Source organism: Ips typographus, linkage group LG2 (assembly GCF_016097725.1).
Source record: "Ips typographus isolate SLU linkage group LG2, UJ_Ityp_2.0, whole genome shotgun sequence".
NCBI lineage: Eukaryota > Metazoa > Arthropoda > Insecta > Coleoptera > Curculionidae > Ips > Ips typographus.
Genome location: NC_138423.1, coordinates 3,004,852 through 3,022,928, shown reverse-complemented (window position 1 = coordinate 3,022,928; position 18,077 = coordinate 3,004,852). Strand labels below are relative to the sequence as shown.

The 18,077-nt window shown below is 34.6% G+C and overlaps 3 protein-coding genes across 5 annotated transcripts in view; 1 reads left to right on the top strand and 2 right to left on the bottom strand.

Moving 5' to 3' along the window:
* Window positions 1-3,172, top strand: part of puf (ubiquitinyl hydrolase 1 puf) — a 91,067-nt gene extending 87,895 nt beyond the window's left edge. The window contains exon 41 of the mRNA XM_081972906.1: window positions 2,647-3,172. Within this exon, the coding sequence (XP_081829032.1) occupies window positions 2,647-2,954 (308 nt within the window). The 3' untranslated portion in view covers window positions 2,955-3,172. The remainder of the gene's footprint in view (window positions 1-2,646) is intronic.
* LOC145725573 (uncharacterized) overlaps window positions 1-18,077 on the bottom strand; it is a 214,783-nt gene that overhangs the window by 35,924 nt on the left and 160,782 nt on the right. The window lies entirely within an intron of this gene.
* Window positions 1-18,077, bottom strand: part of Usp20-33 (Ubiquitin specific protease 20/33) — an 88,602-nt gene that overhangs the window by 18,762 nt on the left and 51,763 nt on the right. For all 3 annotated transcript variants that reach the window (XM_081972907.1, XM_081972910.1, XM_081972908.1), the window contains exon 18: window positions 17,434-17,609. In XM_081972907.1, coding sequence (XP_081829033.1) covers window positions 17,434-17,609 — 176 coding nt within the window. The remainder of the gene's footprint in view (window positions 1-17,433; window positions 17,610-18,077) is intronic.

Below are 18,077 nucleotides of genomic sequence, written 5' to 3'. Positions count from 1 at the left end.
AACTGCTGCTAGGCTATTTCCAGAGCATCTGGAAGCTTCTACATAGTTTTAAAAGCTTCTGGAAGCTTCTAGAGTGTGCATTTTACAAGCTTCTAGGGTAGTTTAAGAGCCTCTAGCTATTTCAAGCTTCTAGATAGTTTTGAATGCTTCTGGGGCCTAATTCTTGAAAGTAGGGAACGGAATTCCCAAGAGAATTGTTGATAGAACGTGACGGAAGAAGCTGACAATGGCGGTTTGCTGTCACTCTTGATTATTCAAGTTGTCTTTCTCTTGAAGTTGTAGGTTGTTTTAGAATCTTCGAAGCTGTTCCAGAGGCTTTTAGGCTGTTTCAAGAGCATTTGAAAGCTTCTGAGCTGTTTTAGAAACATTTAGAAGCATCTAAACTGTTCTAGAAGCTTCTAAATAGTTTTGAATGTTGCTAGGCTGTTTTAGGAACATTTGGAGGCATCTAAACTGTTCTAGAAGCTATTATAACCTGCTAGGTTATTTCAACAGCCTCTGGAAGCTCCTAGATAGTTTTGAATGCTTCTGGAACTATTTAGACTGTTTTAGAAACCGTTGGAAGCTTCTAAGCGGTTTTTAGAGAATCTGAAAGCTTCTGAGTTGTTTTAAGAACATTTGGAAGCTTCTAAACTATCTTTTAGAAGCTTTTATAGGCTTCTAGGTTATTTCAAGAGCCTCGTAAATCTTATAGATAGTTTTGAAAGCTTCTGGAAGTTTCTAGGCTGTTTTAGGAACTTTGCAGCTGTTCTAGAGGTTCTAGGCTATTTCAAGAGCCTCTGGAAGCTTTAAGATAGTTTTGAATGCTTCAGGGACTATTTAGGCTGTTTTAGAAACTTTTTAAAGCTTCTAGGCGGTTTTAAGAGCATCTAAAAGCTTCTGAACTGTTCTAGAAACTTTTGAGGGAATAACTGAAGAGCATTGAGAAGCTTCTACGCTGTTTTAGAAGGTTTCAAGCTGTTCTAGAAGCTCCTAGACTGTTTCAAGAGCATCTTAGTTAGCTTCTTGGTTGTTTTAAGAAAATTTGGAAGCTAAAAACCGTTCTAAACCGTTTTAGAAGCTTTTATCAGTTTTTAGGCTAATTCAGGAGCCTCTGAAATCTTCTAGATAGTTTTTCAAGCTTCGGGAAGCTTATATAGACTGTTTTAGAAAGTTTTGGAAGCTTATATGCTTTCGGATGTTTCTAGGCGGTTTTTGATAGCATCTGAACTGTTCTAGGAAGGTTTGAGAGATACTTGAAGAACATTCGGAAGGTTGTAGGTTGGTTTAGAAGCTTCGAAGCTATTCTAGAGTTTTTTAAGCCATTTCAAGAGCATCTTAGTAAGCTTCTGAGCTGTTTCAAAAGCATTTGGAATCATCTAAACTGTTCTAGATTAGCTAGTGTTCTAGACTAAGCTTCTAGGCTTTTTTACAAGCCTCTGAAATCTTCTAGTTTTGAAAGCTTCTGAATAACTGTTCTAGAAACTTTTGAGAGACTAGCTGAAGAGCATTTGGAAGCTTCTAAATTGCTTTAGGATCGTCCAAGCTGTTCTAGAAGCTTGTAGAGAGCAACTGTAAGCTTCTAGGCTGTTTTAGGAACTTTTGATAGCTTCTATTTGGACGCATCTAAACTGTTCTAGAATCTTGAAACTGCTTCTAGGCTATTTCAAGAGCCTCTGAAATCTTCTAGTTTTGAAAGCTTCTGAACTGTTCTAGAAACTTTTGCGAGACTAGCTGAAGAGCATTTGGAAGCTTCTAGATTGCTTTAGGAGCGTCCAAGCTTTTCTAGAAGCTTCTAGGTTGTAGAGAGCATCTGTAAGCTTCTATGCTGTATTAGGAACTTTTGATAGCTTCTATTTGGACGCATCTAAACTGTCTAGAATCTTGAAACTGCTTTTAGGCTATTTCAAGAGCCTCTGAAATCTTCTAGTTTTGAAAGCTTCTGAACTGTTCTAGAAACTTTTGCGAGACTAGCTGAAGAGCATTTGGAAGCTTCTAAATTGCTTTAGAAGCGTCCAAGCTTTTCTAGAAGCTTCTAGGTTGTAGAGAGCATCTGTAAGCTTCTATGCTGTATTAGGAACTTTTGATAGCTTCTATTTGGACGCATCTAAACTGTTCTAGAATCTTGAAACTGCTGCTAGGCTATTTCAAGAGCCTCTGAAATCTTCTAGATAATTTTGAAAGCATCTGGCCCTAGATTTTTGAATCGAGGAAAGGGAGTTATCAAGAGAACGGAACACATAATTTGACAGAAACCTGCTTTTGCCAACCAATTCTGTCACATTCTATCAACACTTCTATCGATAATTCTACTGCGTTCAAGAATTAGGGCCCTGAACTGTTCTAGAAACTTTTGAGAGACTAGCTGAAGCGCATTCGGAAGCTTCTAGGCTGCTTTAGGAGATTTCAAGCTGTTCTAGAGGCTGCTAGGCTGTTTCAAGAGCATCTGTAAGCTTCTGGGCAGTTTTGCGTATATTTCGAAGCTTCTAAACTGTGATTTTATTTGTATTGTTATTGTATGTATATTTACAGTCTAAACTTTCAAACTGATTAGTGGTGCAAACGGCTGTAAGACGCTTATACTCTAAAAAACGGCTTAAAGAAGCCAATTTTCAGATTATCATTCACAGTTTATTTATTAAATAGCCATTGGTTTTAACATTGTAGAAAAATCTGCACGTCAAGAAAACCAACAAAACGCAGAAAGTAAACCGTCAACCTCAAAGGAAAGCCCTCAGACTGAATCGCCGCCTCAAGAAAAAGCGAAAAGCTCAAAAAGCAGCGAACACCGGCATTCGAGCGGTTCAGAAAGCACCAACACGAACAGCGCCGAAGAGTTTGAGAACAAAGACAGGAACAGTGGCAACAAGACTGGATGTTGTTTGTTGGAAGATATGAAGTTTCTCGAAAAAACCATACACGATTTAACAGCGATCCTAGATAAGCACGAAACGGCCGCTGGTGTGAGAAAATAAGGTAAGATTATAGGTATAAATATGTGATAAAACATTTCAATTCGAATTATTGTAATATGATGTTTAGTTGTATATAGCGAGCGTAACTTCAATTTGCATTTATCAATCGGAAGTGTTTGCTTTGTTGTAATGGCTACGTGTTGAAAAAAAAAAAAAACAAATTGAAATTCATCTGTTGTGCATTTTTTCTGTTTCATTAAACGAGCACTAATAATTAAGGTTGACTTGTAATTTATGAATTTTGTTCCTATACAGAGTGTTTTCCTATCCAGAGTGTTCCTGAAAGGTGCGGAAAAAATGCTATACAGGGTGTCCCACGACGAAAGACATTTGATTGATATTGGAAATAGTAGTTTTCCTATTCAGTGTGCAAAGTTATGTTTTCCCACACGCGAAAGCAGTTAGACGAACGACGCGAAGCGGAGTTCGGATAAGCTTCAAGTGCGGGAAAACTACTTTGCACACGTGTTAGGAACAATATTTTTTCTACGAATGAAATATCTACAGTGCGTTTTTTTTAACGCGCAACATAGGATTTTACGTGTTAAATTTTTAAGCCCATGTTAGACCATGTTATTTTGGAACTACAAGTATAAAACTTGACGGGTGGCTATTTCGAACCCTGAAGCTTAAGTAAGTTTACCAATTCGGCCTAAAAAGTGTTAAAAAGCTTACAAAAAATCATATTTTTTCGAATAGGTTTTATCGTTTCATACTCCCTGTATGCATTGTTGTTCTTTGTTGTTTTTGATATTGGCACGGCAGGTAGCAGGTAAAATTTGGCGTAGAAAGTAAAACAGGGTGATCATTAACTTTATATCAAGAAAGTTAAGAACAAAAGAAGTATTTTTATAAGTGAATTGTTCAAAGTGACCTCCGTTTGAAGCCAAACAGTATTCCAAACAATCATAAAATGCCCTTTTGACGTTCAAAAGATGTCGGATCGTGATGCAGTCAAAATCACATATCACTTATAATATATGTGAAACTCCTATATACCAAACCTGTTAGTTAGGACCATACCCACTGCAAGGATTTGGCGCTGTATAAAAATCTACGTTTTGCATTCTAATAATAGATGTCACCATCATATCAAAAAATCTAGGAGGAAGGTAAGACAAAATAATTGGTTAATTGGTATTTTGACTAGAGCTGCCATTATTTTGAAAAAGTGTCACGTTTAATTTGCAAACTTATTTGTTCCATACTTGTTATATATATTTATGTTTTTTTATTTTTATTTAAATAGTTTAGTAATTAAATTTTGTTCATTATTTCGTTAATTTCGTTAAGTTCAGAGTTTTAGAAGTAAAATAAATATGGAGTGTTATCGTGTTCGTTATAAAAAGTGCGTCGTTCCGGAGTGTTTGGACGTTTTCTCAAAACGTCATACGTCCCCGAAAAAAAATCAAGAACTTTTTAAAAAATGGGTCAATTGCGTCCAAAATCCCATTCTCAAAAACAAAAGCAATGACCAAATTTACAAGTCCTACTGGGTTTGTGATGTTCACTTTAGCGATTTTGACAAAGTTCCTGGTACTCTAAGAGGGCTTCGAACAACGGCCATTCCCACGAAATTTTTGCCCCGATTGAAAGTACCATCCATACTGGGTAAGTAGGTACACAAATATATTTTTTTATCAATATTGGGTTTCATTTGGGACACGTAATAACAATAATGTGCTTTCATGTTTTTCTTTATTCTAGGAACAAGTAGTTCATCTCCGACCCTAAAAAATGACGATGAGAATAGATCAAATGAAGAATCTTATAATAACATTCGCATAAATAATGATTCTTCTGAAATCATCAATCCATCCGTCGATTTTAACGGACACAATAATTACAATTCATGTAAGCCATTTTTCGTCTACGGCGAATTTAACTTTCATATCAATAAGATTCAATACCGGATGATTAATTTTCTGTTTCCTTCACAAAAGGTGTAAAAAAATCTTAGTTTACAGATGCATATTAACAAAAATTCAAAAGGTATGTGAAAGAATAGAGGCTAACAGGCTATATCAGCATAACGTCCCAAATTCGCTGGGGACATTCATTTCCATTTTTTTTGCATTGTATTCTAGTTGTTTGCAAAAGTATCGATCAGGAACATTTAGAGAGTTTTACATATGAAACTAATAAGAAATATATTATAGCTGATTACTAATTTTTTAATTAATATTATTAACTGAGTGAAGAGAGAAGTAGCGGGTAAGGGACAAAGGAATTATAAATAACGATTTACCTACTAACTTTTAAGTTATCGTCTAGCTTTCTAAGCAAATATTATTAAAAGTTTGACGTGTTTAATAATTGTATGTTTATAGTGTCTTCTTATTATTGTAAAGTACACAAGCTCACATCATGCAGATAGTTTGCTATTGACAGCACCTCTTCAAAGTTCAAATGTAGGTACCTAGTATGTATCCATATTATTTATAAATAGCAAAAATAAAAATTTTATACGACTCTCAGAATGTGAGATATAAATTTCTTGGTGATTTGTATAACTTTACCTACATTATTTTCCAGAATTTGCTGAGTGTGGAGTGTGCACAAGCGTTTTCAATATAGGGGGAGTTTACTTTCATTGGAACGATTAAGAATAATCGACCCATTATAACACATGTGGTTAAATGAGCCAACTTTCTTATGCTTGAAACGCATCTAATAATAAAGGGTGATTCTTTTAACCTATACGCCTAAATTTAGGGAATGATACCTTATGAAAAATAATGATTAATAATGTGAAAAAAGTTTAGTAAAAGTGAAGTTTTTTTATTTACAGAGACAAATTTGAAAAAAAATACATTACCGTGAATTCAAAATTATAATTGAAAGTGCATTATTAACTAATATGATTGATACCAACTGTTTGAAGTTATTTCCATCATTTTCTATAAATTGCTGAATCGATGAGACCTACTCGCACGGCCTAAACCGGGCAAAAACATTTTTACGATAACTGTGAATTGCATTGCAAATTCACTGTATTATCGATTATCTTCATAAATAAAATACTTTTACTAAACTTTTTTCCATGATTACTCATTATTTTTTTATAAGGTATCATTCGCTAAGTTTATCCGTATAGATTAAGAATCGCCCTGTATGTAATATTCTAAAAATAACAATACCTTTTTATAACTTCCCCTGTATCGAAATGTATGACAGCCGGTAATATAGAAAACTTTAGTACAAACACTTCAAAAAGTTAGGACCATACCCACTGACAGCGCTGTAGTCAGCAGGTATACCCTGATTTTTCAACAATTGGTTAGCATGGTAGTTGCCCTTATATAGTAAGTGTTATGTGGTCAAAATATGTCACTTTACCTGCTACCTGCCCTGCCAGTATCGAAAACAACAATGCATACAGAGAGTATGAAACGATAAAATCTTTTCGAAAAAAAGTGATTTTTTTCCAGTTTTTAATCACTTTTTAGACCAAATTGGTAGACTTACTTAAGCTTCAGGGTACTAAAGACACACCCGTCAAGTTATAGACTTGCAGTTCCAAAATAAAATGGTCTAACATAAATGGTCTAACGTAAAAAAAACGCACTGTATATATTTTGTTTTTAATTTTTATTGATATTAAAAACAACAACTTATAACTATTTATTGTTATTAACAACATTAATGTTAAATGTACAATTGGTCGCGTTTTTTAAATTGATCGCAGATTGAGCAACTGAAGGTAAAATACTGGTACTTGGAACTGCTTCACTTTTTTTAGGATTGAAGGTCAGAATTTTGTTACTTAATCCTTTGTTATAACTTGTGGATTCATCAATGTATTCTTCAGCTACCGTAGTCGATTTCCAACCCCCCAAGCGTTTTATGTCAGTGATTCCTTCTCCAGAATCGGCCAGGAACGTTGCCGATGATCGACGATAACTGTGCCCTGTGTAGAATTCTGGATTTGGCAACTTCAAAAAAATAGCTATTTCAGAAGGCATTTTTCCAAAACTGTTTACTCCAACACTTTACGAAAAACATTTACCCTTTCTGTAAACTAGGAAAAAACGATTGTTTGACTTTTTTGGACGTAGGCCGGTGTATCTTCTGTACAGTTGCAGGTAGGTTCCGTTATGAACTTCTTCTGATATTATAAAGTTTCTTGCTGTATGATTTTTGGAATCCCTAATTTTAACAATTATGAGGTTTCCTTTGTCTTCAATATCTGTAGTGGTTAAATTGGCTAGCTCTTCCCTTCGACATGCACCAGCAAGTCCGAATATAGTGGCAACTTTAATTAACAGGTAAATTTCATCTGGTGCGGAGTTCATAAAACTGAATATTTCTTCTTTTGTAAAAATTTTTGCCTTTTTAGGTTTAAAACCAACATTCTGCTTTTTCAGAAATGCAGTGAGCTTATAAAATTCACCGATATCGATGTCTCTTTTTATTTTTATTACATTTTTGAGCATTGAATACTTTGACCACATTGTGTTAGGTTTGAATTCTTTGCTTAAAGTAACAAAATACGCTAAAAGTACCTCTTCCTTTAAGGTTTTTATCCCCTTTTGTTCGCACCATTGGGTAAACAACTCGTACTGTTTCTCGTATTTTTCTCGCGATTTGAGAGGCAGCAATTGCAAACTAGCCATGTTGGCGGCTTTTAGAACATCTTCCGGAAGTTCATCTTCAGTGATATCCATTATTAAAATAGTTTTTTTTAACTTAAATAAGTAAGAATGAAACACTGTTATAGACTTTAAATTGCATATAAATGCGTTTTTTGACAATGAGCTTTGGTTTTTAAGGAAATAAGCCTCATTTTCAAAGACAGAGACAAGGTGGTTTATTTACCTAAACTGTACGGAAGAATAATGTGAAAAAAGTCGTGTTTTTTATATGAAACCCCTGAATATTATATTATTACATTTTTCAATTCTACGCAAAATTCTAAGCAGATTTTATGTATAATAGTCTATATAAAACCACTGTTCAAAGGTATAATCAGCATTTTAAAAAGTGTGCGGGAAAAAATTTTTCCCGGGGAAAGTGCCACTTTGCACACACTTTTACGTATGCAAAGTAGCTTATTTGCAAACATTCGTAAAAAAAAGTATAAATAGGAGAGTTTATACTTTTCACAACTTTCTTATTTTAAATAGAACACCCTATATATTATTACATATTTGGATTCCTCACAAAATTCTGACCAACTTTTGTGTACAATGCCCTATCTCTAGCCGTTTTCGAAATATTTGATGTTTTTCCAAAAAAGTGACAGATCAAGCAACGCTCAACATATTTTTGTACTCTGTCAAAAGCGTATTTCATTTTGCAATGAAACTTTGGGTTATTGTAAATAAAGGATCGTTTTATTAAACTGAGGGTGCGTAATGACCCATTTGTATACAGGGTCGTCAAAAAAAAATCATAAACCTGCCACTAAAAAAAATGAAAAATTTTAAGTTTTTTAAATCGAAACCCACATTTTTTATGACGGAATCATTTTGAGCATTAAAAATTACTATACGTTTCAATTTACTTGCCTATACCTAAATCCAACCCATTTCGTTTTATTTGAGAATAAACATTTTTTTTATTAGGCTGCATGGTTGGGATTAGCTGGTACTCTAGCTGGCCATGCTTTTGACACACGGTGATATTGGAGACCTGCAGAGTATGTTAATAATACTAGTTTTGAGTGTTTTGACAACTGCAAATATACCGTAGCGGTTACGTTTTTCAAACCAAGATTACTTAAATCTGTTTATTATTTACGGAGAATGTGATAAAGTTGTGAGTAGAACGTGTGAGATATTTGCCGCTCGTTATCCAGAAAAACCAAAGCCATCACCAAAAGCTGTGAAGCAAATATTTGAAAATTTTAAGAATACGGGATCTGTGAAGATAAAAGCTATTAAAACAAAACCAATCCTTAATAATACAAATGTAGAAATTGCAATTTTGGGCTATTTTGTTGCAAATCCAACTTCGTCAATGGGCCGAGTGAATAAAAACTAAGCTTTTCCTTTTAGTATGAAGTATAAGCTTTAGCTTTTACTAGGTAGATTTAGCTTTTGCTAATAGTATTTGCTGAAATTGAAGTGAATAACCTTTTGCTTTTACTTACTAGGAAAATCTAGATATTTTAAGTAGTTACTTAAAGTTCTTATTTGGTTTTTCTTATTATGTATTAATATTCATGTTATCTTTTGATATTATATGGTATCGTACTTAGTAGTATATTTAGTACAACTGCAATTGAAAAATTATATTTTTTATTTCTTCTCGTCTCTGTTGACCACGGTGACGGTCGTTGTTCAGCTCATCATTATCTTCCACAACTTCTTTTTCGTCATTTGGTAATTGGTCATTTAAATACTTAGCAACATTATGCAGAACCACAGCGCTGACGATTACTGACGGAATTTTGTCAATGTTCAAGCGTATCTGATGTTGCAAAACAGGGAATCGACGTTTTAGTTGTCCGAAACAGCGTTCTATAATAACGCGCTCTCTTTTATGTAAATTATTATACGCTATTTCTTGAGGTGTGACGATGTTTCTATACGGTGTTAATAGCCATCTTGTTATGCCGTACCCTTCATCGTCTAACAAAAGTCCATAGTTCTGTTGACGTCTTCTCATCATACCAAAAATATTTGATCTTCTTAAAATACGACTGTCGTGCACCGAGCCAGGCCATTAAGCATCTACGGATGTAAAACATTCTTTTCCGTCACAAGTTGCTTGCACATTTATACTACACCAGCCTTTCCTATTGATATATTCGTCACCATGTAGCGATGGCTTTATTATTGGTATATGAGTGCAATCAATTGCACCAAAAGCACAGGGAAATCTATACAACTCTGCCCATTTGTTGATTGCCTGGTCAGTCGAGTTTTCTGTAGGAAATTTAATCCAAATTCCTGCCTTTTTAACTATTTTTGGTAAAACGTTAGATATCGTTTTACATATTGTTGTTCTATGAACTCCTTCTTCTTTTCCGATCCCTATTTGAAATCCAGGATTAAAAATCGCAAAAATATTTGCATTTGTTTTTTTTGGACTCAATCTCACCCCCTCTAGTTTCCACTTTTGGCTCCAAAAAATGGTTAGCTATCCACTCAACATTTTCTTCACTAAATCTATACAGACCGTGGGTATTCTTCGAGCCGACTTTCTTTTCTTTCGGGATAAAATTTTACAGATCTTTATATTCATAAATGCAGCCATTTCTGCCAATATTCTTAGTAATTGCTTAGTTTTATTCACACCATGTTTAGACAATGCTAAAAACTTTAGCTTTTGCTAATTGCATTTTTAGTAAAAGCTAATACTTATTTTTATTCACTGCAAACTAAGCATTTGCTAGGAAAATGTAAGTTTTAGCTTTTACTGAATTTTTATTCACGCTGCCCAATAAGACAAGTTTCCGTAGAATCAAGCATATCCTAAAGCTCAATTCAAAGGATCCTGAAGAAACATAAATTTCACCCTTTTTTATTTAAATTAGTTCAACACTTAAAGGAGGTTGAATTTCTGAAGAGAGTGGTTTTTAGTGAGTTTTTGCTGACTAGTCACTATGGAGAAGAATTGTTTTTGAATAATATTATTTAGAGCGACGAGGCCAAATTCACTAAAAATGGAATGTTCAATAGACATAATTCACACTACTGGTGTGACATAAATCCACACGTAATTAGAGAGAGAAATTTTCAAGAAATCTGGAGTTTTATGAATAAAAAATGTTTATTCTCAAATAAAACGAAATGGGTTGGATTTAGGTATAGGCAAGTAAATTGAAACGTGTAGTAATTTTTAATGCTCAAAACGATTCCGTCATAAGAAATGTGGGTTTCTATTTAAAAAACTTGAAAGTTTTCATTTTTTTTAGTGGCAGGTTTATGATTTTTTTTTGACGACCCTGTATACAAATGAGTCATTACGCACCTTCAGTTTAATAAAACAATCCTTTATTTACAATAACCCAAAGTTTCATTGCAAAATGAAATACGGTTTTAACATAGTACAAAAATATGTTAAGCGTTGCAACTGTCACTTTTTTTTGGAAAAACATCAAATATTTCAAAAACGGCTAGAGATAGGCATAGGGCATTGTACACAAAAGTTGGCCAGAATTTTGTGAGGAATCCAAATATGTAATAATATATAGGGTGTTCTATTTAAAATAAGAAAGTTGTGATTGACTTCCGGTATAAACGGAAGTGCAACCTTCTTGAAAATATTTTAGTTGGATTGGGCATGCCCACATCAGTATCCTGCCAAATTTTCAAAACTCTCCTATTTATACTTTTTCCAATATCAATCGATGTCTTTCGACGTGGGACACCCTGTATACCACAAATTCTTGAGGCTTAAACGGCCCATACATTATATAATTAGTTGTACGACAAGTTGTACGATAGATTGAACATACAATTGATGCGACAAGTTGCAAAACACAAACGATCTGAGCATCAAGATTTGTAGTACTTTTTAAACTTCTGTAGCACACAGAGCATAATGCCGCGTACGTTGTCAAAAACAACTACAGTAGCAATAATGGTCGTTTTAGTTCCTGATGAAAGAAAAGTTAGGAAAAAGAAAAGAAAGGAAAAAGTTTATGTTTATTGGCATATTCATTGGATTTCACATCCCTCAAACAAACCTGCTCACGATAGAGATCAATAAATTCAGTACAAAATGTATTAGTCTCTATATTTGCGAGAAGTTTATGTCGAATTGAGTCCGGTTTGTCGTATATCAAACGCCGTCGTACGATAAATTTTTCTCCAGTCAAACTACCGTACGATTCAACCGGGTCGGTATGGTAATACTTAGCTTTTTGTACTGCAGACACATTTTTAGATCAAACTATAGACGTAAGCTTCACACAAACATTTAATAGAATAAAGTTGTTTGGAGCCAGTATTCGACGGTTTTGGCATGACAGACAGAATGTTTTTTGTTCATAAATGAACCGTTTAATGGCCACAGGAACATAAAATAGGATCACAAGTCACAACAAATTTTGAAAAATTTGACTTGATCAAAATCACCTTAAGTTTCACAACTCCTAGATAAAAGTGGAGGATTTGAATGGACAGGACAACTTAACATTATACAAGCAGGGGATAGAAACTCGACACTTAACTTTGTACTTTTAATTAGACAACGTTCTGTATTTACTTACAGAATTGAAAAAAAATAGTTAAATGCTTTTCATTATTAGCACCCCCTTCGGCGGTGTAACAGTCGTGTTTGTATACCACATGATTCCCTACTAAGTAAACCATACACCATTTTTAATATCCGGGGTGTCTCTGAAATTACTGTACAACGCTTAACCACAAATAACGGCGATCTAACCAGGCTTACAGTAGACAGTAGTGTGGCACAGAAAAACAGAACTTGCCGAACAACAAGGAAAACATTAGAGAAGGTGCAGAGACTTGCATGTCTTTGCATAACGGGAGTAATGGGATGGACCCCCACGGCAGCACTAGAGGTAATTCTCGACCTCACACTGCTCTACATCATGGTGAGAAGAACTGCTTGGAGAGCACATCTCAGGTTGGATAAGGCCGGATTTAAAAGGAGAGCACATCAGGAAGTTTAGTTTCGAAAAATAATTTCGAACGGAACTGAGCACCAAGAAAGATTGGAGCAGAGAATCCATTCAAACATTGGGAAAAAATACCATAATATGGTATACGGACGGATCTAAAACTCCCGAGGAGACTGGAGCAGGAGTCTAAGAGCCTCGCACCAAATACTCCAAACCCATGGGCCAGTTCCCTAGCATTATTCAAGCCATAGAAAGGTTTATTCAGTTTAACCTCGACAGGAAATACCGGAACAATTGCGATTCTTTCCGATAGCCAAGCAGCCATCAAAGCGTCTTGAGCTCATCTAACATCAACTCGATGATGGTTCTAGAGTGCCTAGGAAAGCTCAATGATATAAGAAGGAACAAGGTAACCCTCCTCTTGGTTCCGGGGCACGTCGGAGTAGAGGGTAACGAACAAGCAGATACTCTGGCACGAAAAGGAGCATCAGCGCCACTGATCGGGCCAGAACCTTTCTGCAACCTTGGAAAAGCATATGTCAAGGAAGAACTTAATAAAGCTGAAGAAGAACTGAGAGCAGCGCACTGGCAAACCTTCCAGGACTGAGGCAGGCCAAAGATCGATCCAGCAAGATCGAAGACACTGATTAACCTCAGCAAAATTAGTCTCAAGGCATTAATGGGGTTTCTAACGGGTCATTGTCGACTCAGATAACACCTAAGGAAGATAGGCCTAGAAGAGTACAGTACCTGCAGGTTTTGCGGAGAAGAACCAGAAACACCCCACCACATCTTGCTGGAGTGTTATGCTGTACGCCACAGAATATTAAACACACTGGGATTACCCCAGCTTGCTGTGGAAGAAATACCTCGAACAAACCCACTCAAGATCCTGAAATTCCTAAAGGAACTAAATTTTGAGGGGCTGCTATGAACAAGGAAACCTTGAGATAACAGAAGAAGATGGGGTACAATAGATCTAATCAGGTCGCAGTACATCTGTCACCATCCACACCTACCATTACCATTAACAAGGCTTACCTGGTCCAAAGTTGCTTAATTTTGTCAAAGTTGTTGTGTTTTCGAAATAATTTATAAAAGCGCTTATCGATTTTCACTAGATTTGGGACCAACAATTACTACATAAATTGGCATGTTCTGACCTAAACGAAATATTTTTTCCCCTGTATCAATTACTTTAATAATTTATTTGCTACTAGCTGACTTTATTTTGTCTCTTGCAAAATTATTGTCAGACACATACGGTTTTCCTAAAACAAAGACAATACTTTGCAACTAAACGTTAAACCAAGACGAACAAAACCATCATTCACTCATGTCTTAGATTAGTTCCAAAGCTTTTCATTGATATTTTGCGGTTGTCAGCTTGATCTATCAATACCTTTTATACGGGAGTATTTGGCAACGTGGCATCAGTGTGTTTTTAAGGTTAGCAAACGATAGAAACATATTGGTTGACAATTGACATTGACAGTGCTTGAGTTGTTTACCGATTTGACTAGACTCACAAGAGTGAGGTTAAGCTGGTAAAAAGCAATTTTGGAAAAATTAAATTAGTGTCGTTATTATTTTACTTGAATTGTGCAGGCTGGTGTTGGTATAGTCACAGTCTAAAGATATAACATAACCAGTCCGATCACTCTCCGAAAATCGTAAAATTTACCTCACCTTGCGTCCCGCCTAAAGTCGACTTGCCAAGCAAGAATATTCGCAATGACTAACTGAACATTGTATGTGATTGTGGGATAAAGACGGATGAAGTTTCGTATGTTACGTTATTTGAGCTGCAGCGTTTACTTTCTTGTAACTTGTTTTAATGAACTTAAACATGGCTACCAATGGGTATTATTGTTCTGTAGATGATTGTTGTGTCAATTCTCTCTCTTGCTGTCTTGAAAATAAATGCTGATTTGCTTGTAGAATTCTTTCTGTAATACCCCCGTATAACACTTTCCAGAGAAAACTTTGTAAGTATGCCTGAGCGACCCTCGTATTCGTAAAATAAAGTGATTTACGACCGGGCGCAAAAAAAGCCGGCTTTTGCGACAGATCAAAGAAGTGATCCTACTGGTTCGACTATTTTTATACTGTGGTATAGTCAGAATTTTACCCTTTGAGAATGACGTCAAGCAGGTGAAAAAACACGCATGTCTGGAATTAGATCACAAATTTTAACCCACAAATGCTTTGAAAAATTGCGTTCGGATGTTCGGAAGTGACTGATGATCAAGTGCCTTGAAAATCACATGATCATGAGAGTTTCAGTTTAATCATCATTCATTCAGTGAATAGGTGTGCTTGCACTCACTTAAAGATCTCTTCTACTCCTAATAACATAATATATTATTAATGTTCATTGATTTTGTGCTGGGTTATTGTACTTTGCACAATAAAGCAAAAATAGAAATTTGACATAACAACATTACTAACTTCTTTGTTTTTCATAAAAGCGGTTATTTTGGTTTTACTGACCGACATTTTCTTAGAAATGTTGGTGAAATAGGAGTCGTCAGCTGGAATTCCATCATTTTTCATTTGGCATAGCAGTACTCACTTTCAAAGCCTGTGATGCTCTATCATACACATTGAAATAATCAATTGGGATGACATCTGGAAACTGTTTCTTTTCGTACTCCAAAAAAAGCAGCACATTTAGAATTAGCATTTGGGCTTGCTCATTGTAGCGTAGCATTTGTGTACCTTTGATATTTGTTTATATCAAAGTGACAGTAAATGTCAACGTTTTTAATTTGACAGGATGACAAAATTAATAACGTGCCTTTTTTGCTAAAATTGTTTATTTCATATGTTTGATATGCGATAAACAAAGATGTAAAACGATGACGTCATTCTCAAAAGGTAAAAATCCAACTATAGTGATTCTGGACTGTCTGTGTGTTATTTACTTGATGGTAAACCTGCAAAGTAAGGTAAGCAACAACCAACCCTTGGTATGTCACATGAAACATCTATCAGCCGCTGTTTGCCCTCACTGTATTGTTTAGACATTTTTTGTTACCGAAAAATCAAAATATAAAAAGCACAAATACAACTCACACAAAATAATAACTTAATCAACAAATTTAAGTTGGAACAGGATAAGTTCGAAGAAACTGTCAACAAACGCCAAACAACCAAAATTATAAATTTTAAATGACGTTGCCGGCAGCGCCAACGCCTTATTTTTCCGAATTTTAACAATTAGTTAAAGAACATATGTTAATGACGTCAAAATTCCGTCTTGCTCAGTTTACAACTAATAGACAAAGAAAGACAATTATTACGTCACTGCCGCTCGTCACGTCACAATTATTACGACATATCCTGGTCAACTATTAGAAAAAACTAAAATTTTGCATGTATATGATAATGTTAAAAATGTTTGAAATAGCTAATCATCTTACTAATCAATTAATTCATTTAGTAGTTAATGTAAATTTACAGATTGAAATCTGAAAATACTTTGGTAAAGTGAAAATTTTGGATAGATGGTCAATAACTGATGACCCTACAATTATCATGCAGTGGTTTTAAAAATAGTGAAGTACACTTGCAAGTAATTTAAAATAGTTAAAAAAAATATACAAAAACTATAGAAGGGCATATGAAAATCAAAAACTTCGACAATTCATGTTTCTCCAAACATTACAAATAAGTAAGTACGAAAGCTCTAATCTGCTAAATAGCTTAGTGTGTACGAAAATTGAATTTTCAACTAAAGATCCTAAAGTGAATAATTACGTGACATCAAGTATAAAAAAAACTAGTAAAGAAAACGTTTTAACCTTTGTTTCAGATACATCTGAAATAAAGTTATTTTGTTATTTTAAATCAAGTTTTAAGATAACAGGCTAACACGGTTTGCAAGTTATGTTAAAAAAGTAAGTCATATTCAATGAAAATCTATAAAAAACAGTCAGATTAAAACACTACATATTTTACAAAATGTATAAGATATACAAGGTAAATCAACTGCCCTACTAAGGATTCTGAAGAACTAATAAAGATAATTTTTCTAAATTGTTTTTTTTTTCGGGGCTTAAAATATTAAGATCAACAAATGCAGCGTTGCCATATCTACCCAAAAATAATTAGAAGTTTAAAATAACGCCGAATAATAGTTTCAAATTATGCAATTTAGAAAAATATACCTATTCTCTGGATGGCAAAAAAAAGTAACCACCACTTCTTTTTAGGAAAACCGTATGTCTGACAATAATTTTGCGGGAGACAAAAATTTCATCATTTCATAAAGTCAACTAGTTCGAAAAAAAAACAAAAATATAAACTTGTAATAATTTTTGGTCCTAAATCTCGTAAAAATCGATAAGGGCCTTAAAGAATTATTTTGAAAGAACGATAATTATTTTTGAGACCTTTGGGGCCCTGTAGTGGCAAAACTAAGCAACTTTGGACATAGATCGCCGTATTTTTGACCAAGAAATTTGTGATTAAGCCTTGTACAGTGATTTCAGAGACACCCTGTATAACATGTGACAAACAAGCATAACCTCTCGGGGCCAGTCAAAATCTAACCGTAAACCCTGTACATAATTGGCATTCACGTTTCAAAATGCGCATTTTATGGAACACCTTCCCATTGTCTGTAAATGTATAATTATTATCAATAATAAACGCGAACATTTGCATATCAAAAATTATTGATTATTTTTCAAAGACCAATTTTAGATAAACTTCTCTGAAAAATATATAGAAAATGTTGGTTTTTTTATGCCACAATCTATAAATAACGTTTCTACATACACTAACCATACCAACAAAAGAAAAACAAAACAAAAAAAGTGAACAAACCATACTCGTCCGCCATTCAAGGTATAAAAACATGGAATGAGAAGCATGTATGCAACATCAAAAATAATTTCAGTGATTTTTTCGTTTATATAAATTTGCTTTTTTTACCGAGACTGGTGTTTGTTTCGCATTCAGGTCCGGATCGGCAATTTCGTCTAGTTTACGCTCAACTTTAGGAGAAGACGGATCTAGGTTGTCGGCATTATCGTTACCGTTAAACTGACTAGTTTCGTCTGTTGAATTTTCACTTTCTATAGTGTTTTCGGTGTTCATTGGGGTGGTATCTGAAAGAAGAAAAAAACCGTAAATAACTGTGTCGTATCTCAGAAATGCATTTTGTTAAATTTTTCTTTTCCACCTTCATATTTGATTCTTCGTGAAAACATCTGCCTTATTACCATTTTTAAATGGTTTGTCTTTATGTCATATACAGGGACGTAAGGAATTTTCGGTGTTTTTTGAGACACCCTGAGGATTGAACAACTGACAATTGATATCACTTTATAACATCAAATTGTGACTCGTCCTCTGTACAAGAAAGCCTAGAATGTCACTTTTAATGGCGGCGTTAGCGGTTTTCGTTTTGTACACAAACCTATGCAGATGCAGTAGAAAAGATGTTTTTTTTTTATTTTTTCGTGTAGTTGATTAGAAGTTGTGAGTGAAAAATCAAAGAACGCTTCATTCCTGATTCAGATATGTATAGATATGGCTTTTTATACCCAATAAAGTCCAGCCAAAGTTTGGTTAGA